Source organism: Aotus nancymaae, unplaced genomic scaffold (assembly GCF_030222135.1).
Source record: "Aotus nancymaae isolate 86718 unplaced genomic scaffold, 86718_ANA_hifiasm-v0.15.2.pri h1tg000040l, whole genome shotgun sequence".
NCBI lineage: Eukaryota > Metazoa > Chordata > Mammalia > Primates > Aotidae > Aotus > Aotus nancymaae.
In genome coordinates this window covers 56,707,562-56,733,060 of record NW_026988454.1, presented here as the reverse complement: position 1 = coordinate 56,733,060, position 25,499 = coordinate 56,707,562, and the positions used below count along the sequence as shown (strand labels likewise).

The 25,499-nt window shown below is 36.9% G+C and overlaps 1 protein-coding gene across 3 annotated transcripts in view; it reads right to left on the bottom strand.

Annotated features, from left to right (window-relative positions):
• Window positions 1–25,499, bottom strand: part of CDK19 (cyclin dependent kinase 19) — a 195,448-nt gene that overhangs the window by 36,167 nt on the left and 133,782 nt on the right. For all 3 annotated transcript variants that reach the window (XM_064360776.1, XM_064360778.1, XM_064360777.1), the window contains 2 exons: window positions 24,538–24,648; window positions 21,623–21,763 (listed from right to left, as the gene is read on the bottom strand). In XM_064360776.1, the coding sequence (XP_064216846.1) occupies window positions 21,623–21,763; window positions 24,538–24,648 (252 nt within the window). The remainder of the gene's footprint in view (window positions 1–21,622; window positions 21,764–24,537; window positions 24,649–25,499) is intronic.

Genomic DNA, 25,499 nt, shown 5'->3' with positions numbered 1-25,499 from the left:
AAACTTGTGGAATGCATCTAATGCAGTACTTATAAGGAAAATGTATAGCCTTAAATATTCATGTTAGTAAGACAGAAAGGCTGAAAATAATGAGTTAGGTGCTCAAGAAGTTTAAAAAATAGAGAAAGAGAAAAGTTCAACAGAATAACCAAAAGAAAGTAGAAGTAAAAAGATAAAGGGTAGAAATCCACAAACCAGAGAGAATTATGAAGCCTTTGGGACAACTGGAGCAAGAAGAGAGAAAGTGCAAATAAACTACATTAGATCCAGTAGAGGATAGAAAAATTTAAAAATCCCATGAATAACTTTATATCTATTAATTTGAAAATGTAAATAAAGTAAAAAAAATGTAACCTACAAATTGATTCACAATGAATTAGAAAAACTGAAGAAACTAAGAAATGCTAAATAAACGAAAACTGTAGTTAAAAATCTTTCTGAGAAAACACCAACCACAGATGATCTTAGCGGCAAGTTCTCAAAATTTTCAACAGATTCTTTCAATATTATTCAAACACTGTCAAATAACAGAAAAAGATGAAATGCTCCAAACATATGCTAGAAGGTCAATGTAATGTTGGTAGCAAAACCAAAGCATGAAAAAGAAAAATTTCAGGCCAATTTTACTCATGAGTATAGTTGTAAAAACATTAAACAAAATATAGTAAACTAAACACATCCAGATGGCTTAATATGAGAGAGTCCATTACCATATGAACAGACTAAAGAAGAAAATGATAAAATCATCTTGATAGATGCTGCAAAAAACAAAAAAACTGTTGATAGAATTTAACACCTATTCATGATAAAAATTTTTTGAAAGTTAGACTAAAAAAAACCTACCTTAACCTGACAATGGGCACATACCAAAAACTAAAAAGGAAACATCAGAAGTATTCCCTTTAAAATCAGAAATAATACAAGGATGTCTACTATCACCACTTCTAAAATCAACATTGTACTATAAAGCCAGTGCTATAAAACAATAATTAAAGGCATACAGAATGAAGGGCAGAAACAAAACTATCGTTATTTGAGGATGTATAATTACCTACATAGAAAACTCAAAGTATTTAGAGACAAATTGCTGGCAATAGTAAGTGAGCTTAGCAGAATATCTGGTTAATTGAATAATATGAAAAAGTCAATTGTATTTCTACATACCAGAATAAAAGAACTAGGAAATACAATTTTCCAAAGGTAACACTTCTATAGCAATAAAAACCATACCATGCTTAGGAATAAATATATCGAAGAATGAAGATTTGTATACAGAATATCATGAAACCTTATCTTAAATGACATTTTAAAAGTCTTAAATAAATTAACCCATATATTTAGATAAGAAGATTCAATATAGTAAAAAAAAAAAAAATTCTCCCCATATTTATCTGTAAATTCCATTTATAGTAATTTCAATCAAAATCCCATCAGGGATTTTGTTCTTATGGAACAAATTGATCAATGGGATAGAGCAGAAACCCTCAATGGAATCATGACAGAGAGAAGAGAAATCTGAGATCAGTAGAAAAAAGAGCATCTATTCAACGCATGATGTTGGTACAACAGGTTATCCAAATGTGGAAAAAATTAATTAAATGAATCTTCACCTCATGCTATAAACATATCAATTTTAGGCAGATTAAAAACATAAATGTGAAAAGCAAAACTTTAAAACTTTTGGCAAAAATATAGAACGTCTTTTTGCTCCTAAGTTAGGGAAGAATTTCTTAAACAAGATACAAAAAAACACTAATCATAGAAGACTGAAAAATTTGGCTATTATTAAAATAACTTCTAATTATCAAAAGATAAACAAAATAAATGACAAAGCACAACCTGGCAGAAATATATGCAACACATATAAGCAACTAAGATTTAGTATCCAAAATAAAGAACTCTTACAAGTCAATATGAAAAACAACAAAACAGAAAAATGGGCAAAATGTCCAAACAGGCATTTAAGCACAGAAAGTTTTAACCAATACATATATAAAAAGATGTTCAACCTCATCAATAATGAGGGATATACAAATTAAGATCACAGTGAGATACCTTTTTTTAAGACAGAGTTTCACTCTTGTTGCCCAGGCTGGAGTGCAATGGGGCAATCTTGGCTCACTGTAAACTCCACCTCCTGGGTTCAAGCAATTCTCCTGCCTTAGCCTCCCGAGTAGCTGTGATTACAGGCATGAGCCACCATGCCCAGCCAATTCTGTATTTTTAGTAGAGACAGGGTTTCTCCATGTTGGTCAGGCTGGTCTCGAACTCCCGACCTCAGGTGTTTCGTCCTCCTCAGCCTCCCAAAGTGCTGGGATTACAGACATGAGCCATCGCACCCAGCCTGAGATACCATTTTATACCTGCTAGACAGGTTCAAAATTCAGAACTACGGAATAGGAAGGTCAGTCAGAATTCTAGTACATAGCTGGTGGCAGAATAATTGTTGGTACAATTTCTTTGGAAAACAATTTGGCATGACCTTGTGAAAGAACAACTGTATATACCTTTTGAATCAGTAATTTCATTTTTTAAAATGCCAGATTGTAATTTAAAAAAAAATTGTGGTAGAGTCACACAATGAATTTTAAAACAGCAATAAAAAAAAATCACTGAATTACAAATGAATGTAAAAACATGTTCAAATCTTGGAAGCATTATGTTAGGTGAAAAGAAGCAAGATTTAAGACTATGTAGAAAAGGATGCCATTTCATAAAGCTTAAAACCAGACAAAGCTAGAGAATGTTCTGTTTAGACATATATAAAAATTTAATAAATCTACTTTTCAATAGAAGAGAATAAGAGATTCAAAATCCAGGATGTTTGTTACCTCTTGGGAGGAGGCTGGAGGATAGGATGGGGGAAACATAAACATAAGCATGCTACTGGTAACCTCCCATGTACCGGGTAAAGTGACAGGTTCTCAATAGTTTACTGTATTTTTATGCTCTGTGACATCCATAAATATTCCAAATATTCTTTTCTATGTATCGTATATTAAGAAGATAACAAAGACAAAAAATAAAGCAAGGCATGAGGACAGGCATTGTTGGGAGTGATTTGGGAGGGTGTTAATTGTCAACATTATTTAAGCCTTATTTTAGGTTCTTCAGGGAAAGTGTCTTTGAGAAGGTAACATTTGGGATAAGACCCAAGTCAGCGGGGTATCTAAGGGAAGGGCAGTCCTGGCAGAGGGAGGAGTAAGCTGGAAGGCCCGAGGCAAAGTAGGGGATATCTGGTGAACTGGAGACAAGACTAAGGAGAATAGGAGGGGTCAGGAAAAACAGAGTAATACAGCAATGGTAATTATAAAGAGAGGAAACCCAAGGAAGGGCTTGCTTGATGTTTCAAACAGTTCTGTTTTTGTCCAAGTCATTTTAGTACCAGAACTGGACAGGTTCTGAAGCACTTTCTGGCCTGTGCTTTGGCAGCTGGGGAGGACTGCAACTACTACAAGGTTTGCAGGAGGGCAAGGGCAAGGTCATGGTGTTTAGAACAGTTAGGAAAAACCTCGGTGAGCTAGCAGACTGGCTAATGAGAGAAAGAGCAAAGAGGTCAATGTGAGAAGAAGAGAGTAAGTACCAGGAGACGTCGAGAGATCAGGCAAAGAGTTGGGAAGGGGGTTGTCAATCCTACAAAATCACATAAGAACTTGGAGAGACTTCAGGTTTGACATGACTAGAATCAGCATCACTTGTTATATTATTTTTCTGTCTTACCCATAATTTTTAAATAGTTGAAATAGTTCTACTATCTATTATCTATCTATCTATCTATCTATCTATCTATCTATCTATCTATCTATCTTCTGCCCAATCTCTGATGGCAGGGGATTTGAAAAGACTATCACTTCTAGTACACTAAATATTTCTATAATGTTTGATTTTGTCTATTTTGGTATTGCTTACGATTAGAGAAATGGCATTTTAAAACATATAATAAAAAACAGGCCAGGCATGATGGGATACATCTGTAATCCCAGTACTGTGGAGGGCCAAGGAGGGCAGATTGCTTGCACTCAGGAGTTTGAGATCAGCCTGGGCAACATGGCAAAAACCCCATCTCTATAAAAAATACATTTATATCCCTGGATTTGGTTTACTAGTATTTTTTTTCTTTAATTTTTACAATGATTCTCATAGGTGAGGTTAGGCTGAAATTTCTTTTTCATGCTTTGTCTGGTTTCGCTATCAAGATTATACTGGCTTTCTAGAATATGTTTGGAGCATTCCCTCTTACTCTATTGTTTGATAATGTCTGAATAATATCAAAACAATCTGTTGAAAATTTTGAGAACTTGCCTCTAAGATCATCTGGGGTTGATGTTTTCTCAGAAAGATTTTTAACTACAGTTTTAGTTTACTTAATATTTCTTAGCTTCTTCAGTCTACGAAAGAAATAATAAATAAAGCAAGCAAGCAAAGAGGAATAAAGGGAGGCTGGAGGAACAAGAGTCAATGAAAGAATCTATGAAGGGAAAATCACTTGAACCCGGGATGTGGAGGTTGCAGTGGGCTGAGATCATGCCACTGCACTCCACACTCCAGCCAGGGTGACAGACTGAGACCGTCTCGAGGAAAAAAAAAAAAAAAAAAAGGAAAGAGGAAAGAGGAAAGGAAGGAGGAAAGGAACAAACAAAGAAAGGAAGAAAGAAAGAAAGAAGAGAAAGATCCTTGAAGGAATATCAAAGGTAAGAAAACCAAAAATGTAAAAAATAAATAAATAAATAAGCTAAAAATGAAAGAAAACAAAGGTAAGAAAACCTAGATAGCACAGGGTCTCGAAGCTGAGAGAACCTAAAAAGGAAGAAGTAGCCATCAAGTGCAACATAATGAAAGCTGAGAAGAGGCCTTTGGAATGGACAATTAGGTCATAGGTGATTCAGAAAAAATAATTTCTGTGCATTTATAGCCAGACACAGTAAATGAGATCCAAATAAATGGGGAAAAGGTAAAGGCAGATTTTAGAGTACACTTTTGAAGGCTTTAGTGAGAATGGGCTCTGGGGGACATAATTTTTTTAATTGTAAAATTATCAAATAAGCCACCTTACTTTTTATTTTTCATTCCTTAAGTTTGAGTTTAAGCCCTTTAAAAATATAGTAAGATAAAAATACAACACTACAAAGTATAAGATCTGAGAGCAAAAATTGCTTCATGTAAGAAATGAAAGTAGATTATAAGCTGCTGAATGCTAGTACAGGAAGGTGGTTTTACACTCAGCTATCTCTTGATAGAAGTTCTTGCAGTCATGCTATGTCGAAACAGAGAATATGAGCACCACAATGGAATGAGGACACAAAGAGAGTGATAAGAGGAATGCTCTTTTCTAGTATTGAAGTTAGTAGAGAATACCTTTGATATAACATACTTAAAGCCTATGGAAGCTCTAAGTGTAGGCTCTCCATGTAAAGTCTGAGATGAGGGCAAAGGCAGTGACATCGTTTAGAGGAGTAGTGGTTTATGAGCTCTTTTGTACAGTCTAAGAACAGAATCTAGAGCTTGGGCAGTAACCACAGAGAAGGGCTCCTGTAGTCAAGTTAAGACCTGGAATTGCAGAGGGAAGTCATTTTTAAATGTGAATTTCTTAACTGGGATTGCCTGTTCCCTTCAGAACAAGTAAATAAATGTTAAGGTCTTAAGATACTTGATGTTTCAAAATATAAACAATAACAAAATGAATCACCATTAAAGTGTGTTTAATTTTTCAAAGCATTTTTGCATCCATCATTTCATCTTTCTTAATGGAAATATTCAAGGGTATACAAGGCTATGGGTCAAGTCTCAGGGCAACTCCAATCAATCCCCAAGATTCTATACTTAGTTGTGTTTGCAGATGTTATGCTTATTTTTCAAGACTAACTTTAGCAGTGATTAATTTTAGTTAAAATATATGCTTTAAGAAAAAGAAAAGGAAAGAAAACTGCAGTTCATGCATGCATACCTTCACCCACATAAAAAACCTAAAAGGATGAAGAAAGGATACCAAAATTGTTCTGACCTAGTTACATCCCAATTAACACAGACTATGCTTCACTAAAACTCCTCTTCTTACTGTGAACACAAAATGCCAGCTGTGAAAGCAAGCGATACTGCTGGGTTTGCACACTTTGGTTACCATAGAAACAGTAGAAATGGCAAGAGTTGGACGCCTTGTATTTAAGTTATCGACAATAAAATCAGATAGATAAACCAATGCCCAGGGTTCATTTTAGTTAAATTGTATTTTAAAGGCAAAAGTCAGGGAAATAATGTTACAAGTAATATAATTACTCAGAAGCTATTCCTGAAATAACTGCATGTTAGGAGAATTTAGTTAATGCTTGAATTTACATTCATGATACTTTAAATGTACTCCAGATTTGCTTTTTCCTACTACAGAATCAATGTTTTCACAGGGTTAAATATATTTCAGTTAATTGGCACATCATGAGTAGCGCAGCCTAAAGATATACAATCTTTCTACTACATTTGCTTTCTCCCCACCCCAGGACATTTGGGACAAAAATATGAAACTCATAATAGGACTCTTACCAGCACCAATAAAGAGAGAAAAACACAAACACAATTGTCTATAATCCTGAATAACAGGAACAGAGACAATGAGAGTATCAATAGGACTAGTTTCTGAAACAATGAACAGTGCAGGCTTGATATTAATGGCTATACCTATACTTTTATTTAAATATAGTTAGTGGTGACACAGCTCTCCTCACATTTGATGCAAACGTACATTCCCAGGAAAAAACCGTCAGTTCATGTTCCTTTCTTTACACTGTTCTTCATTGTTTACCATGAACAAATATGATTCTGCGTTGCAACAAATAGGGCAAGGAGCAACCTAAGAGTAAAATCTATGCCTTTTTCTTTTTTTTTTTCTTAAGCAAACAGTCATTTGCTAATAGCACTAGTCTATTATAACTTAAAACAACTTCATTGATCAGACAGTAGATGATTTAAAGTATAGAGAATCTGATCATTGTGATTGCAACTTCCTAGAGGGCAGGGAGAGTCATTCTGTCACCACTTCATATGTCTGCTGAGAACTAGGTATATACTGTGTTTAATAAATATTTGTTGAATGAGTAAACAAAGAAGTGAATGAGCTAATAATCTGCCAATGGTTTGTAATCATAATCCATCCAGTTATGGCGTAAGGTATGAGTGTCCTTTGAGATAGGCAAGTTCCCAATTTGCAAAGAAGTTGAAGGAAACTAGAATACCTCAAAACATGCCAAGCTCGCTTCTGAATAAGGGTTTTTAAAAAATATTATTTTAATTTATTCTGCAGTTTCAAAATCCTCTATAGGCTGGCCGAGGTGGCTCACGCTTGTAATCCTAGCACTTTGGGAGGCCAAGGTGGGCAGATCACAAAGTCAGGAGTTCGAGACCAGCCTGGCCAACATAGTGAAACCCCATCTCTACTAAAAATACAAAAAATTAGCTGGGCATGGTGGTGCGTCCCTGTAATCCCAGCTACTCAGGAGGCTGAGGCAGGAGAATTGCCTGAACCCAGGAGGCGGAGGTTGCAGTGAGCCGAGATCGCGTCATTGCACTCCAGCCTGAGTAACAAGAGCGAAACTCCGTCCCCAAAAAAAAAAAAAAAAAAATACAAAAATTAGCCAGGCATGCACCTATAGTCTCAGCTACTCAGGAGGCTGAGGCAGGAGAATGGCTTGAACCCAGGAGGTGGAGGTTTTAGTGAGCCAAGATCTTGCCACTGCATTCCAGCCTGGACAACAGAGTGAGACTCCATCTCAAAAAATAAAATGAAATCCTCTATATGCTAATGGCCCCCGAATCTATACCTCTAGGTCTCTAACCTTCCATATATCTTAAGAGATATGTTGACTGCATGTTGGCCATCACCACAGAAAACTCAAACTCAACTTGTCCAAACTAAATTTTTACTTTTCCCTGTCAAAACTGCCTCTTTTTTTGGTTAATCCTTTCTCAGTCACAAAATCAACAAAAGCAGAAATTTGAACTTGCAATGATGCTCTTCTTTCTCCCTCAAATCTAACCAATCCTCAGAACTGACTATTTACATCCTAAATATTTGTTGACTATCTCCCCTATTCTCACTTCTGATCACCTCTGTCATAGTTCAGCCCTTCCTTATTTCTCCACCAGCTGACTACAACCACCTGATAAGGCTGCTATTCCTGTGCCCTCAAATCAACTCTCCAGAGCCCTGTCTGAGTGGTCTACCTTTAACAAAAACCTGACCAGCTCAGGAAACTGGACACAAGAAAAATCCACACTTCTAAATAGGACAACTAAGATCCACCATAAACTGGTCCCTACATCTTTCTCCTGCCTCTTCTTTTACTACTCTTTCCTTGTCCCAATAATACAAAGTGTTTGAAGTTTCTTCTCTATGCCCTTATTCATACTCCTCTGCCTGGAATGCTCCTCTCACCCACCTCTTTTCATCTTACTAATTTTTATGAATCCTTTCCAACTCAACTCAGTATGAATCGTCCAAGACAGTCCCCATCCCAGCTGGTTAGGTGTTATTCTGTACTCAGTGCACTATGCTTAGCTGATCCTTGAATGTACCTCATAATTTCTTTTGTAAGCCTTGTTGCTTTTTGATTATGTTTGTTGAATCTTCCCCACCATGTACTCATTGGCGGAAGGGACTGTATTTATTAACTCTATATTCCCAGTGCTGAGCATAAGGTCTGGTACATGTTAAGAAGCCAAATATGTTTGTAATGCAAATATTCTAAGTCTATAAACCAGTACTTCCCCCCACAGAAATCCAGTTATAAATAAGTAATCTAGTTAAAAATGACAATTAGGTTCCATAATGATATTAGTGTCATAACTTTAGGTACACTGAAGGCTAAATAGGTCTTTGTATTCAGAGACTCTAACTACTGTTTAAAATGTTATTTCTAAATGAAAATGCCTTTCTAGTTTGAAATTATATATTTACAACTAAAATGTGGGCTACCTGTAAGTTAGGAGAAACCTGTAATATTAAATTCTGTGATCAATTTCATTTTACCTTAAACTGATCTAACAGTATCTGTAATATAACACCTGTGTTAATCAAACTTTGGTATTCACAGTAAACAATGCCTGCCAACCCAGCAATGCCAACAGTTAACAATGCGTTTCTTTGTCTTTTAGGAGTAGTTACCGGCCTGAACAACAGAGATAAGGTTTTCTTTTCTCTAACAAGAGCCAATAAAAAGCAACCATTATAAAAAGCTCAATGCAAGACAAATATATGTATGTAGAAGGCTATTTACCTAACTAACTTCAAGGTCATTATGCTAGTATAATCAAGACATATTCCACATTAACATCTATGGCAAGAATAATGCTACAAAGGTATTCGGATTTATTCCTGTTCATTAACAAGTACAATTCATCCTTAGAGAAGCAACACTGTCAGAGAGTAGTTTTCTATTTACATTTGGAACACCCACATCCAAATCAAGTAATTTGGTCTTATTATCATGAGAAATTAAGAATGTCAGAGATAGAAATTCTCAGACTCAGTCCTCCTGCTTTACTGATGAAGAAACAGAGGCCCAGAGAAGTGAAAGACCTACAACTTGACCAAGTTCACTCTGTGCGGAGAGAAGCAGATCCAGATGAAAACCCAGTTCTCTCAGAGATTCACTCCAAGCCAGACTTGTGAGAGCAACAGCACCCTGGGAAAATGAACAGTACTTAACCAATTATGGCCTTCCCTATAGAAGACTTCTTCCCAATGTATGCTTAGGTGAGAATATGATTCCACAAAATAACCATCATATGTAATCTCCTGGTAAAATGAATCATCGGTCCTTGCATGCAAGAGTCCCTCATTCTTATAAGGTATCTATCTATGTTGCTAGTCTAACAGAATACCTGTGCTGTTAATTACCCAGGTATACATTTATCAAAACTCATCAATTTGTAATTAAAATGGGTGCACCTTCAGTAAAAGAAATTATCAATAGAATAAACCGGCAACCAACAGAATGGGAAAAATTTTTTGCAATCTACCTATCTGACAAAGGGCTAGTATCCAGAATCTACAGAGAACTTAAACAAATTTACAAGAAAAAAACAACCCCATCAAAAAGTGGGCAAAGGATATGAAAAGACACTTTTCAAAAGACGACATTTGTGCAGCCAACAAACATATGAAAAAAAGCTCATCATCACTGGTCATTAGAGAAATGCAAATCAAAACCACATTGAGATACCACCTCATGCCAGTTAGAATGGTGATCATTAAAAAATCGGGAGACAACAGATGTTGGAAAGGATGTGGAGAAACAGGAACACTTTTACACTGTCGGTGGGAGTGTAAATTAGTTCAACCATTGTGGAAGACAGTGTGGCGATTCTTCAAGGATCTAGAAATAGAAATACCATTTGACCCAGTAATCCCATTACTGAGCATATACCCAAAGGATTATAAATCATTCAGTTATAAAGACACATGCACACATATGTTTACTGCAGCACTGTTCACAATAGCAAAGACTTGGAACCAACCCAAATGTCCATCATTGATAGATTGGATAAAGAAAATGTGGCACATATACATCATGGAATACTATGTAGCCATTAAAAAGGATGAGTTCATGTCCATTGCAGGGCCATGGATGAAACCGGAAACCATCATTCTCAACAAATTGACACAAGAACAGAAAACCAAACACCGCATGTTCTCACTGATAAGTAGGTGTTGAACAATGAGAACACACGGACACAGGGAGGGGAACATCACACACTAGGGCCTGGGGGATGGGGGGGCTAGGGGAGGAACAGCAGGTGGTGGGGGGATTGGGAGGGATAGCATTAGGAGAAATACCTAATGTAGATGACGGGCAATGGATGCAGCAAACCACCACCATGGCACATGTATACCTATGTAACAAACCTGCACAATCTGCACATGTACCCCAGAACTTAAAGTATAATAAAATAAATTTTAAAGGATACACCTTATTATATATAAATTCCACCTCAATAAAATTAATTTAATAAAATAGCATGCCTAAATTGATTCTTCAGTAATAGCCAAAGGCCTCAAAATACTGGGGTTCTGTCTATAGTCTTTGATTCTCAACTAGTTCTGCCATTACTATTAATGTGGGATGTATCTTAATTAGACTCTCTTAGTGACCCTGAAGTTACTTTGGTAAACATTCTTCTTCATATATGTGTTTGTCAGCACAGGCCACTAAAACTTTATGTTTAAGTCAGTGATCATCAAATGAGCCCTGTCCCTAAGTTAAACCTTAAGAGGCTTCATATGTCACTGTGACTCAAACCATGGCTCCTTGAAAGCTGGCCCTCTTGGAAGTAGGATTCTTGGTATGTACCCTCTGCCTACAGAATAACTGGTAGTGCACTAATTCAAACTGACAGGTAAATGTGCAGGACTCTGTTGAAAGCTCCAACTACCAGGCTATGAGCCCAGATGATAAAACTGTCATGCCAAAAACAACAACAACAAATTATAGCCCATGTCTAGAAAACACATTAATATTACCTTCTTATATATGTAAGGTGTGTGTCACCATATCCAGAGCACTGTAAGAAACACTGCGTCTGATCCACACAAGGCCTGTGTAGAGGCAGCAAGACAGAAGCATAGATGGCATCATTACCATCAAAGGCCTCCGGAATGCAGACGTGAATGGCTAAGCCATAGACTATCAAGGACTCAGCTTTAAGGAACTTGTTAGAAACTAGAGATCACTATAGGAACACGAATATGATTCTTCAGCATGACAAGATTTGTAATTGTCCAAAATCGTCTAAAGTAGCAGGTCAGAAGATATCCAGGCCATACTTTGCTTTTTGACTACTAACTTTGAGACGGAGTTTCGCTCTTGTTGCCCAGGCTGGAGTGCGTGGTGGTGTGATCTCAGCTCACTGCAACCTCCACCTCCCAGGTTCACATGATTCTCCTGCCTCAGTCTCCCGAGTAGCTGGGATTATAGGCATGCACCACCATGCCTGGCTAATTTTGTATTTTTAGTAGAGACAGGGTTTCTCCACGTTGGTCAGGCTGGTCAAGAACTCCCAACCTCTGGTCATTCACCCACCTCAGCCTCCCAAAGTGCTGGGATTGCAGGCATGAGCCACCGCGCCCGGCCAACTCTTCATTTTAAAAGAAATTAGAATGATTAAGTCATAGTAAAAGAAATACTACTTCTTACCATATTCCTCTTTAAGTAGAAGGTTAACTGATATATCAAATAAAAAATAACAAATAATTAAGTAATTTGACTAGCATGGAATTGTTACCTCCAAAGCCTCTCTTAGTAATATCTCATTCAAGAAGGAAGAATGAAAAATATATTTGAAGCAGCTGCTAATTGTGATCTCATTTAATCAAGCTTTTAAAAACTTCCTTATTTTAAATATGAAGACTTGGCAAAAATATTTGCAATATTTAAATATAAACAGGATGAAACATAGCCTACTCTTTTTTTTAACACCAGGAGGCATGTTTCACATATTTATGCTAGATCTCTGCTTTGTAAAGCTGAAGGGGCTAGGAAGAGTATGAGACTACAGGCATTCTGGGGGAAAAGGAGGTTAAATAAAGAAAGGGTATCTTTGGTTTACTGACAGGATCAAAACAGAATGTACACAAGCTTCTACAGAAAGGAAATGAGATATTCAGGAACTCTGGAGCTACATTCAGAAACTTTGGTGGAAATGAGGATCAACAACCATATAAATTACTTCTCAGTATTCCCCATTTTACAGATGAGTAAACTGAGGCCTAAGGATCAAAATCTTAGAATTTTTTAAAGTGTAGGTTCTCAAAGTTTTTGTATCTTAAGGACTAAGTAAGGCTAAAACTCCAGAAAAGTATTAAATGCCTGAAAAATGCTGGCACGATGGTTACAGTAAGATTTTAGGGGTTTTGCCTTATCAAGCCCTATTTAGCAGAGACAAAATTAAAGACCTACTGTATCTCCTTGTCAGACAATTTATGAAGAGAAGCTATGCTGCATGCAGAGATTTCTGAGCACTTATTTTAATCAAATGTTCACAAAGATGAACAGTACAGCATTTTTCTTACAGCTGAGTGAATATAGAGGGTGGTCTTTGACTTTTACATACATGGTATTAGACTTTCATACAGAGATGTCTTTATTCTCTTTAGCTAAAGGTCTTTTTCATCTTTCTGCATGGTGTCCTTTCAATGCCTCTGGGCTAGTGGTTACAATTCAGCAGAAATACCAGCCTTAGAAAACAATGTTTTGCCATTATTTAAAAATTTCTTCGCATTTTTGCCTCTGCTTTACACAAAAGAGTAGAATATAGAAATAAGAAAATACCAATACTAGTGATAAGCACAGGCCTCAGACTGCATAAAAAGATGGAAATGTCTAGGTATGTTCAAAGTGATAAATTCTGGACCTCAATTGAACACATCATCTGAACTTAAGTAGATTAAACCTGTGGTTCAACAGCAGGGAGAGGAGGAAGAGGAAGGAAGAGGAGAGGAGGAGAAAATTAGGAAACATATTTTGAATTCTGAAAATCACTGAACAATGTTTCTTAAAGAGAAGAGATAATTGGTACATTATAACTATTTTTTAGCTCTTTCCAACCAGAACTGCCCCTAAATCCTATCATCCATGTACTTTTACACATGAAAAAATTATACATGAAAAATAGGACTTCTGCATTTTCTCTTTTTTTTTTTTTTTTTTGAGATGAAGTTTCCCCCTCTTGTAGCTCAGGCTGGAGTGCAATGGTGCAATCTCGGCTCACTGCAACCTCCACCTTCCAGGTTCAAGCGATTCTCCTTCCAAGTAGCTAGGATTAATTACAGGCATGTGCCACCATGCCCAGCTAATTTTGTATTTTTAGTAGAGATGGGGTTTCTCCATGTTGGTCAGGCTGATCTTGAACTCCCGACCTCAGGTGATCTGCCCGCCTTGGCCTCCCAAAGTGCTGGGACTACAGGTGTGAGCCACCACGCCCGGCCTGCATTTTCTTTATTGTATTTCCACTGAATAAAAAATGACAATAACAGGATCTATTTGTCATTTAATTTTTGCTCTGTTTCGTTTTTTAGAGACAGGGTCTATGTTGCACAAATTAGACTCAAACTCCTGGACTCAAGGTATCTTTCCACCTTATCCTCTTGAGTAGCTGGGACTACAGGCATGTGTCATCACAGCTAGTCCCAAATATCATTTAAAAGCTTCCTCAACTCTGATAGTGAAGCAGGATATTTCCCTGACTCCTTCGTGGGCTGGAATTGGAATGCATGGGCACAAGCAGGGGCAAACTGGACTCACTCAACCCACTCACAGGATGGGGAGCATGCAGGTGAGTGGGTGCAAGAGCCAGGGCAAGCCCTTTTGGGTGCCGGCAGGAGCAAAACTCTGTGCAGGTCCCCTGGCAGCATCTAAGGGGGGGTGTCTGCGACCTCTGAAGCCCCAGAAGGAATGGTACAGTGGCCTTTTAGCTTTGCCATCTGTGGACACATTAAGTGTTAACAGCTCAGTGGAGGGTCAGCGTGACAGCCTTTTGAACCCACACCCATGACACGCAAGTTCTTGTTCAGCATCCAGGAGGAATGAGGTCACCCTAGCGAACTGAAGATGGTAAATGCAGGAGATTTTATTCCCGATAAAAGTGGCTCTCAGCAGGAAGGAGAGCAGGAAAGGGAATGGAGCAGGAAGATAATCTTCCCCTGAAGTCCAGCCATCCCCAGCTAGACTCTTCTCAAAAGCTACACCATCAAGCTGTCCTTCTGAAGTCAAGCTGCTTCTCTCCAACATCCAACCATAGTCTCCAACATCTAGCTGCTTCTCCTCCTCTCTGCCATGTGAGCCTGAGGTTTTTATGGGCACAGGATGGGGAGCAGGGCAAGCCATGGATGGTTTTGGAAAAGGCAACATTCAAATGGGAAAACAAGTTCTCACCTTGGGCCATGGTATCAGGGTTTTTGGCTTGAGGGTGGGAACCTCGCCAGAGACCCACCCTCTTCTACCCAGAATTTCCCTGCCTCCTGTCTCTATCAGTAGGTAGCTTCAGACATGGTTTCCAATCTTTCCCATCTCCTGGTATACACACTGTTGTGTAAACTCCTCTCCTTGAGTGTGGACTATACCTAATGACTTGCTTCTAGCGAAGAAAATACAACAAAACTAATGGGATGTCACTTCCATAATTAGATTACAGAAGATTTACTTTCTCTCTTTTGCCTTCTTGCTTGCTCACTCTGGTGAGCAAAACTGCCACCAGAGTGAGCAAACTGCCATCTTGTGAGATGTTCTATGAAGAGGCTCATGTGGCACTGAACTTCACCTCATTAGCTGATGAATGAAGGTTTTCACCCATCAGGTCACCAGGTAATGAATCCTCCCAACAACCAAATGAGTGAGCTAGGAAAGGGATTCTTTCCAGCCAAGCTTTGTGGTAACTAATTCTGGGTAGAATTTCCTTTTAAAAGACCTTGAAACAAAGGACCCAGATAAGCCATACATGGATTCCTGACCCACAGAAGCTGTGAAATAATAAATGTTGTTTAAGCCACTAAGTTTGGGGTTAACCTGTTACACAGCAACAGATAACTGATACAGCATTAAAATATATATAGCCAACATGTCATAACCTAGAATGCTGTTGAAAATCCAGTAAGTATTTAGTGAATAAGCAGATGTCACAAAAAAGCAAAGTTAACAAACCAAAACTAAAATTTGCTGTCAATTAGTATGAAGAAATATCCAAAGTCATATAATATATATAGTTCCCAACTTATAATGGATCTATGTATTGATCTTTCAACTTCAGGATGGTGCAAAAGCAATATACATTCAGTAATCTCCTTAACTTACAAAGAGGCTACTTCTGGATAAGCCCACTGTATGTTGAAGATATAAATTATAAGTTAAAAAGGTACTTTTGCCTTATAATATTTCAACTTATGATGGGTCTATTGAGATGTAACTCTATCAAAAATTGGGGAATATCTGTACTTTCCTCTGCAACTAGAATATCTATTGCAACATTTCTTTTTTAATTTTATTTATTTATTTAGAGATGGGGTCTCACTATGTTGTCAGACAGGAGTGTAGTGGCTATTCACAGATACAAACATAGCATACTACAGTGTTGTACCCCTGGCCTCAATCAATCCTCCTACCTCAGCCTTCAGAGTAGCTGGAACTACAGGTATGTGCTACCCTACCCAGCTTGCATCACTTTCTTTAATCAAATGAAATCATATCTGACTCAAAAGTACTGGCAAGGCTTTCTGTTATTACTACTATTCTGATAGATCTCTAATAGAAGTTTTTAGGTAGAATAGTAGCTTGTAGCTACTAAAATGTTTAGTAGCTGTTAATTAACAACAAAAGCCAAAAGATTCCTGGATACAAAATTATTTTCTCTCTCAAGTGGATCTCACAAAATTTTGATATACTGTACGATGTTTGCAGACTACATAGTTATTTGTGCCCACAGACTTCAAAAGACTGCAAATCCACCCACTAATGTGAAAAGAGCCTTGGGATGAAAACTCCACACATATTTTTAATTTATTTTTATTTTTTATTTTTGGGGGACTGAGTCTCACTCTATTGCCCAGGCTGGAGTGCAGTGGCCCGATCTCGGCTCACTGCAATTTCTGCCTCCCAGGTTCAAGTGATTCTCCTGATTCAGTCTCCCAAGTAGCTGGGATTACAGGTACCCGCCACCACACCCAGCTAATTTTTGTATTTTTAGTAGAGACAGGGTTTCAGTATGTTGGCCAGGCTGGTCTGGATCTCCTGACCTCAGGTGATCTGCCTGCCTCGGCCTCTCAAAGTGCTGGGATTACAGGCATGAGCCACAGCACCTGGTCTCCACACATATTTTTTAAAAGACAGAGCTAGGGTTGGCGCCCTAAAGCATTCATTCAAATCCTTCATTCAATAAAGACTTAGTGCTTATTGTATACTAGGTTCTGGGGTATGATAATGAAAAATGAAAGAGTCTAACTGATGGTTCAATTTATGTAACTGAACTAGTAGCAAGATTCTGAAATGAAGGAGTCATAAATCTACTTAATAATATTATCATTTAGCCAGCATTTGTCTATCATTGCTAAAGAATAATGTAAAATTGCCATATGCCTTGCTGAAATTCAGTTCAAATAACTTTTGAGCATAAACAATATGCTAATGCTGGGACTACAAAAATTAGTGAGATATGAACCTTGCTCTCAAGAAGCTCGTAATTTGGAAAAAGAGATAAACTAAATCTTGGCATTCTTCCAATCTACCAAAATAGTAATTCCATAAAAATGAGTCATCCTATATTTCATTTTCTTACTCTTAGCTATATCCTGCTATAAAATTAAAATACATCTTTTCTCCCTTGGTGTTTGTAAGTTCCAAGTATTTATAGACTTATGTCTCTACTTCACTGTCTCTCAGCCAAGATGAATATATTTAGCTCTCTTTCTCTTTTCCTTTTAAAGCAATTCCTCATTTTAAGTTATTTTTCATGACTTTATTTAAATTCTCTATTTCTGTATAAATTCTAGGATTCAAATGTTATAATTAAAATACTGATTCAGATATAAAATCAATCATAATGAAAACACCAACCCTTATGATGATATAACGCCTCTGCGTATGATGTCCAAAACACTGGCTTTCGTTTAAATTTTTTATTTTATACTGTAAATTTATATTTACTCTAACACATTTAATTGTATGGATTTTCCAGGTTTCTCACATCAAATGAAATTCAGAGATGATGAGCACTCAGCTGTGACTAACAAATACTGTAAAGCCAAATTACTTAAAGCAACAGAAAATGAAGCATTAAGAAAAACAAAACTAGTCATTGACTACAACAGCAACACTACTCTCTAAGCTTTTCACAAAAAATAATATTTCAAATGTCTCCATCATCCTCTTTTAAAGACCATATTCATATTTGATATACTTTTATTTCTGTATCTACTACAGAATATATTTATGAAGTAAGCATACGGTTTAAGTCTACTTCTGAAAGTACTTTGGCAAAATCATGACAACATGGAACAGATATCAGGACTCAAGATTAGTGAATCAAGAATTGAAGAGGCTATCACAGATTAGATTCCTGTTGGTTCAAAGTTTCTTTATCTTTTTCTTAATACATGGTCTCAATTTGTTGCCCAAGGCTGGAGTGGAGTGCAGTGGCACAATCACGGCTCACTGCAGCCTTGACCTCCTGGGCTAAAGCAGTCCTCCCACTTCAGTCTCCTGAATAGCTGAAACTACAGGCATGCACTGTCACACCCAGTTAATTTTTTATTTTTTGTAGAGATGGGGGTCTCACTATGTTGCTTATGTTGCTCAGGCTGCTCTTGAACTCCTGGGCTCAATCAATCCTCCTACCTTGGCCTCTGAAAGTGCTGAAATTACAAACATGAGCCACCACACCCAGTCAGTTCAAAATTTCAATTATTACTCACTTGAGGAGTTGGGGCCATTCAGTAAGTATGTGGGTAAAATATAAACCAGTGCTATACTATGTAAGAACCATATTCAGAACACGTTTGCAACACTGTGTTCATGCCATTGATGAGGTAATAACAGCGGTGGCTTTTCCAATGGGGGAAAAAATTCATTCTGTGGCTCACAAACTGTCAGTACTTAAACAAAAAGACCCCTAAAACTCTCTAGCTCAAGCAGGCTCCAACCCATATCTTCCGAGTCCAACCTTACACTACCACAATTGAGTTTATCCATATTTGAGCCAGCCAGAACTGCATATCCTTTCTGAGATAATCTAAGTGCTTTATTACCTCAGAATTTTTACATCCAAAACCCCCTTAGGTTACCCTCATCAACAAAGTCCCTATTTAAATTCTACTCATCTTTCAAAGTCCAGCTCAAATGCAACCTGCTCTTTGAAACTTTCCCTTATCCCTCACTCACAAGCTCTTCTGACCTTGCACAGATTTAGTCTGTGCTTCCCATGTAGCTACAATCAATTCTCTCTCATCTATCTTATAGTACAATTGTTAATGTGTATGTCATATTTCTTCAAGGCTCCTTGTGAAGAAGGTCTTTGATGCGCTCATATTTGTATTATTCCCATCCCTCTGTACTTTACACATACAAGAAAACAAAAAATGTTCATTGAGGATAGTGTATTTGAATACCTGATACCCAAAATGTCACAGTACTATTCTCCCTGATACTCACTCAATGAGGAAATATTTCCTCAACGCCTATTGTGTACAGGGGAAGTAGCATACAAAAAGAGTCAGACATAGACCTTGCTCTCTCAAGAAGTTTACAGGCTAGGAGATGTTCTAAGAGTTCTCTAAAACTGCTATAATACTAATAGATAAATGCCGTAAGTAAAGATGCAATACAACAGGAACCAACAACAAGGAGATTCATTCCAAGTAGACATGGATATGAGGTTAAGTTTTCATTAGCATTTGTGTTGGACCCTGAAAGACAGATTGTACTTGAATATGTTGAGACAGGGTTAAGGGGTTTTAAGATAGGGGAAATAAAAGCCATTAAGGCAGGAAATCCCAGGAGGAGACAGGGAACAGTCCATAGTTCAGTAGTAAAGTATACATGAAAGATGACAGGGATAGAGAAAAATTTTAAAGGCAGTTAAAGCTATATTTGGTAAAACTCTGAAAGCCAAATAAGGAAGTAGAGATTTAGTCTGTAAGCAACGAGGAACTATTTCAAAGTTCTTGAGCAGGACCTGAGTAACTGGTCAGAGGGTCCAAAGTGGTTTGGAAGGGAAAGAGACTGTTGACAACAGACAAGTATAGAGAGTAGTATCACAATGCAAGAAAGAGATAATAAAAGCCTGAACTAGGAATGAGGACTAGAGATGAAAATAGATGAATGCAAGGCATATTTCAGAAATGACACCGAAAGAACTTGACAAGTTCTAGATGTGGAGTGCAAAGAAGGGTCTGCAAAGAGGTAAAAGAAGTTTCTAAGTTAGGAAGAGGGTGAGGCCATAACCAAAAGAGAGGACACTAAAGCAGCTGCAAATCTGAATGGGAGAAAACTGAGTCCTGGGCATACTAAATTTTAGTATCAGTAGACATACAGGTGACAATGTCACGAATAAAATGTGTTAAGCTATGCTATTTAGAACAAAATAAAGAATTTTATGAAACAAGAGAAAGGAGCTCAGATAAATTAATCTTTAATAAAAGATTCTGATCAATCATTCAAACATGAACACAACCTCAAAAATATAACCTGCATAAGTTTCATTAGATGCACCGCAGATTAAAATCTAAAAGCCCATTTATGAAGGAGGTCTTCTCGTGATCTAGAACAACATCATGTACCCAATAATCTTTTTTTTTTTTTTTTTTTGAGATAGGGTCTGGTTCAGTTGCCCAGGCTCAAACCATCCTCCCATCTCAGCCTTCCAAATAGCTGGGACTGCAGGAGTGTACCACCATGCCCGGCTAATTTTTGTATTGTTTGTAGAGATGGGGTTTTACCATATTGCCCGGGCTGGTGTCGAAGTCCTGAGCTCAAGTGATCCACCCACCTCAGCCTTCCAAAGTGCTGGGACTACAGGCATGAGCACCACACCCAGCCCAATAATCACTTTAAAACATGCTGATTCATAGTTAATAGTAAAGTGGACATGTGGAAGCCTCAAAGAATCTTAGTTAAAAATTATAAGGAGACATGCTTCCATTAATATGGTAAATACATCTTTTATGGCCACTATAATTTGACCCCAATTTATACAATGTCACAGCAAGACATGGTCAAGTCAGATGAGTAGCCTTGACTGACAAGGTCCCAGAGGATACTAACTAGATCCTTTTGACAATAAACACCTCTCATCAGTTAATAAAATAAAATTTACCTAGATGTATCCCTACCATATCCTGAGAATTCTCAAAAGCCTAAGAAACAAAAGATCATGAAATCACTTTGTGAGGGCAAAATAAAACCCCCAATGATAAACTGAAGAGAATAATGAGGATTGCAGCTATTTCATAACCATATCTTAAGAACAAACAAAAGAAACTTCATCAACATAAACTAAAATGACAACAATGTGAAGATGAATATCTAGCAATATAATTTGATATCAGTAAATGTTTGTTAAATGTATAGTGAAAAAGTAAAATAAAATGATAAATTGCAGCCAATTTGCCTAATAAGCATATTCAACCTGTTAAGATTTATTTATTCTTCTGTTTATTAATATTGATAACAACATTCTTTTTACCAGGTGCAATGTCATTATTTCAGTTTAGATCATAATGGAAAGAAAAATGAGAACTCAATATTAATTATGTTTTTACTCATGATGAGCAATAATATGAAGGAAAACTTGGATTGAAATGTATTTGTTTCAACGTGACTACGCCATCAAAACTGTACAGTAATCATTTGTTAAAAATCACACTGATATTTCACAGCTATGCGTAAATATAATGGAATGATATACACCAAATGTTACTAGCATTAATCTTTTGATTATAGGTTTATGGGTGATTTTTATCTTCTTTTTTGCTTATGTATATCTTCAAGTTTTTCTATAATTAATGTTTTATTATAATGGTACCAAGAAGAAAATATATTTTTTAAAAGAGGAAGGAAAAACATATTGACGAATTTAAAAGAAAAATACTTACCAAATCTCTGTGAAGCACCCAATTTGCATGGAGGTAATGAATACCATCAAGAATCTGGTAAAGTAATGATTTAACCATAGATCTTGGCAACTGCATGGGCTTTTTATTTGCTTTTGATGCACGGTGAAACTTAATAATATGCTAAAAATTAAAAAAAAAAAACATAATGTAGTCTTTGATAACATCTTTGCCAATAAAACACAATCAATGCTATAAAAATGCTCTATATTTTAATATTACTTATTAAAGGCCAATAATGACACAAAGGAAAAAATTTGAATAATAAGTTCAACCAAAACTGAATCTATTTTGAGGGTGAATGTGACTGTGTTAATGAGGGGTTATAATGACTAAATTTACTGAAACCATTAAGATTTTCATCAAATAGGACTAAAAGGTAAGAAGGACTGATATTGAAACAGCTGCCTACAAAAAGTATTTATATTCCTTACTCATAGAATGAAAGATTAAAAAAAGAAAGAAAAACTGTAAATCTTTATTATTCTATAAAAAGCACTCCGTACATTTGGATAACATCACTGATCAGGTATATATTTTAATTATTGGAAAAGTTCCATCTTTCTTTGGCACAGAATAAATTTGAATATATTCCTGGGAATTAATATTAAATATGAAATTGCTAAAAAGGAGGAGAGAGAAAAAATGGGAAATTCAATCCCACTGAAATACATAAAACTGGATCATCATATTCAAATTTTTATATCCATATGTTATACCGTGGGTTATAAAAACACTGAACTAAACAGAAAAAAATGCTACCTGCCTCCCCAGTGCTCTCACCTCCACCACCTCCATCTCCACCCTACTCCTGCCTCTGTCCAAGACACAAAATGGACACTGAGGGCCATCAAAACTCTCCGCAAACAATACTGACGAAGTTGTCAACAGTGCTCCAACAACTTTAAAATGGCCAAATGGTGCTGGCCGACACAGTGGCTTGCAGAGGCTGCAGTGAGCTGAAGCCAAGATCACACCAGTGCATTCCAGCCTGGGTGACAGAGCAAGACTCCGTCTCAAAAAAAAAAAAAAGACCAAATGGTATATAAAATGATTAAGCTATTTATATACCTTTCTTATTTTGTTTTAAACTGTTCAGTAATAACACTGATTTAAGAAATAATAGAAAATTAGAGTTTATACTATAGCAGTGATTTCCAGTAGAAATACATTGGGAGCCACATGTATAACTTTCAACTTTTTAACAGCTATATTTAAAAAAAAAAAAAAAAAGAGGCCAGCTGTGGTGGCTTACACCTGTAATCCCAGCACTTTGGGAGGCCAAGGCAGGCGAATCACCTGAGATCAGGAGCTCAAGATCTACATAGAGAAAATTCCATCGCTACTAAAAATACAAAATTAGCTGGGCATGGTGGCATATGCCTGTAATCCCAGCTACTCAGGAGGCTGAGGCAGGAGAATCACTTGAACCCGGGAGGCGGAGGTTGCAGTGAGCTGACATTGTGCCATTGCACTCCAACCTGGGCAAAACTCCATCTCAAAAAAAAAAAGAAGAAGAAGAAGAAAGGTAAAATCAATGTGTGCACTTTCAGATACTTCTGAAGTGAAATTTTTAAATATTACAAATACTATCTTCTCAGTAAAATGTCAGTTTATTCCTTAAATTATTTAAAATCAACATTTACGATTATATTTATTTTAAAATATGGTGTTGGACAGTACAGTTCTACAGGACCTGACTAGTCCAATGTTCTACATCTTCTTTCATAATGCCCCCGATGTTCAAAGTAAAGTACATACACTATCAAGTAAGCTTTGGTTGACACATAGGGGAATAGAGAAAAATGAGGAAAGTCCACGAAAAGAGCGGAGAAAAACACACTGGACGTTCTTGTCCATATCTGCTATAATATTATACACTCTGAAAGTTTCTTTAAGACCTGAGTCTGTTAAAGTTTTTCCTCACCATATTTATCTTATATAGATGACAAACCACATTATATTGAATCAAAATTTACTAGCCAGCTATGGTCAAGCACCTGTGGTCTTAGCTACTTGGGAGGCTGAGGCAGGAAGATCACTTGATCCCAGGAGGTCAAAGCTGCAGTGAACCATAATTGTGCCATTGCATTCCAGCCTGGGGGATAGAGCGAGACCCTGTTTCAAACAAGCAAACAAAACAGGCTGGGTGCGATGGGTCATGCCTGTAATCTCAACACTTTGAGAGGCCAAAGTAGGACGATCGCTTGAGCCCAGGAATTCAAGACCAGCCTGGGCAAGATGGCAAGACCTTGTCTCTATAAAAAAAAAACTTTGAAAAATCAGCCAGGCATAGCGGTGCTAAATTAATTATCCATAATTTGAACTTATTGCTGGATTTGAATTTTGTTACTTTGAGCAGTTCCTCAGATAAAGTGTTTAAATATTCTGATTCCTAATTTGAAAAGATAGAAATTAAGAATTTTTTGCTTCTTTCATACATTGATAAAACATCCTTAAAATTTGCAAAGCCATACATGTACTTCTGTTTGGTGCAGCCATTTTTAAATGGCAAAAGCTTCAAGAGGTTGATCTTAACTTGGAAAGAGAAACTTCACAAGTACATACCTGGTTAAATCTGAACTACTATGAGCATCACAAAATAAAGTAATTTTCACTATACATATTAATAAATTGCCATTAATTACTTACATAAAAGTATAGTCTCCCATTCATTAAAATTTTCTGAAGTAAAATTTCTAAATATTACAAATACCATCTTCTCAGTAAAATGTTAGTTTATTGCTTAAATTATTCAAATTCAACATTTATATTTATTTTGAAATATGGCTAACAGAGCAAGCTTTCCTTTCTATGCATTAACAATATATATTGTACATAAATAAGCTCCATACCTATATATAATAGTCCCAGAAATACAGTGAGATTATACTTACCCACAAGTCATGCTCTGCATAATCAAACAGCAGCCATACCTTCCTGTCACTGTGAGAAAGGAACACCTTCTGCAATGCGATCACATTAGGGTGCTTCAATTCTCGCAAAAGCTGAATGCAAGAGAAAGAGAGGGGTCACTGTTATGTTAGCAAGAAGGGGGAAATGATGAATGCCTTATAACTTCAAAATGAAATTTCTGAAAATTTGGAGAATACAGGTAAGCCAAATGAAAGAAAAAATACCACCCCAAATACCTCTACTCAGGGATAAACTCTGTCAAAATCTTTCCAATCTTTTTCCTTTTTCTTTTTCTTGAGACAGTCTCACTCTGTTGTCCAAGCTGGAGCGCAATGGCGTGATCTCGGCTCACTGCAACCTCCGCCACCTGGGTTCAAGCGATTCTCCTGCCTCAGCCTCCCAAGTAGCTGGGACTACAGGCGCATGCCACCACACTCTTCTAATTTTTTGTATTTTTAGTAGAGATGGAGTTTCATCATGTTAGCCAGGATGGTCTCAATCTCCTGACCTTGTGATCCTCCCTCCTTGGCCTCCCAAAGTGCTGGGATTACAGGCGTGACCCATGACACCCGGCCTCCAATCCTTTTTCTATGCGTATGGGTGTATTTGTTTTGTTTTGTTTTGTTTTGCTTTGCTCTGTTTTGCTTTGTTTTACTTTCTTGTCAGAGACTGCAAACAGGAATGTGTTTTTAAAAAATAGGATTTTAAATGGTAAAATGTAAAACAGTAAACAAAAGTAAATCATATCATTAAATAATTAATTACATTTTTGTACATGCATCTTTTTTTTTACTAGAGAAATTGTTCCTTGAGAAGCAGGAATCATGTATTAATACTGCTTATATCTACCCTAGCACAGTATTAGTACTCAAGAAATATGTGACAAAACAAGGAAAGATATTTAACAATCCCTATACTTATCCATCCCTAGAGTGTGTAGTTG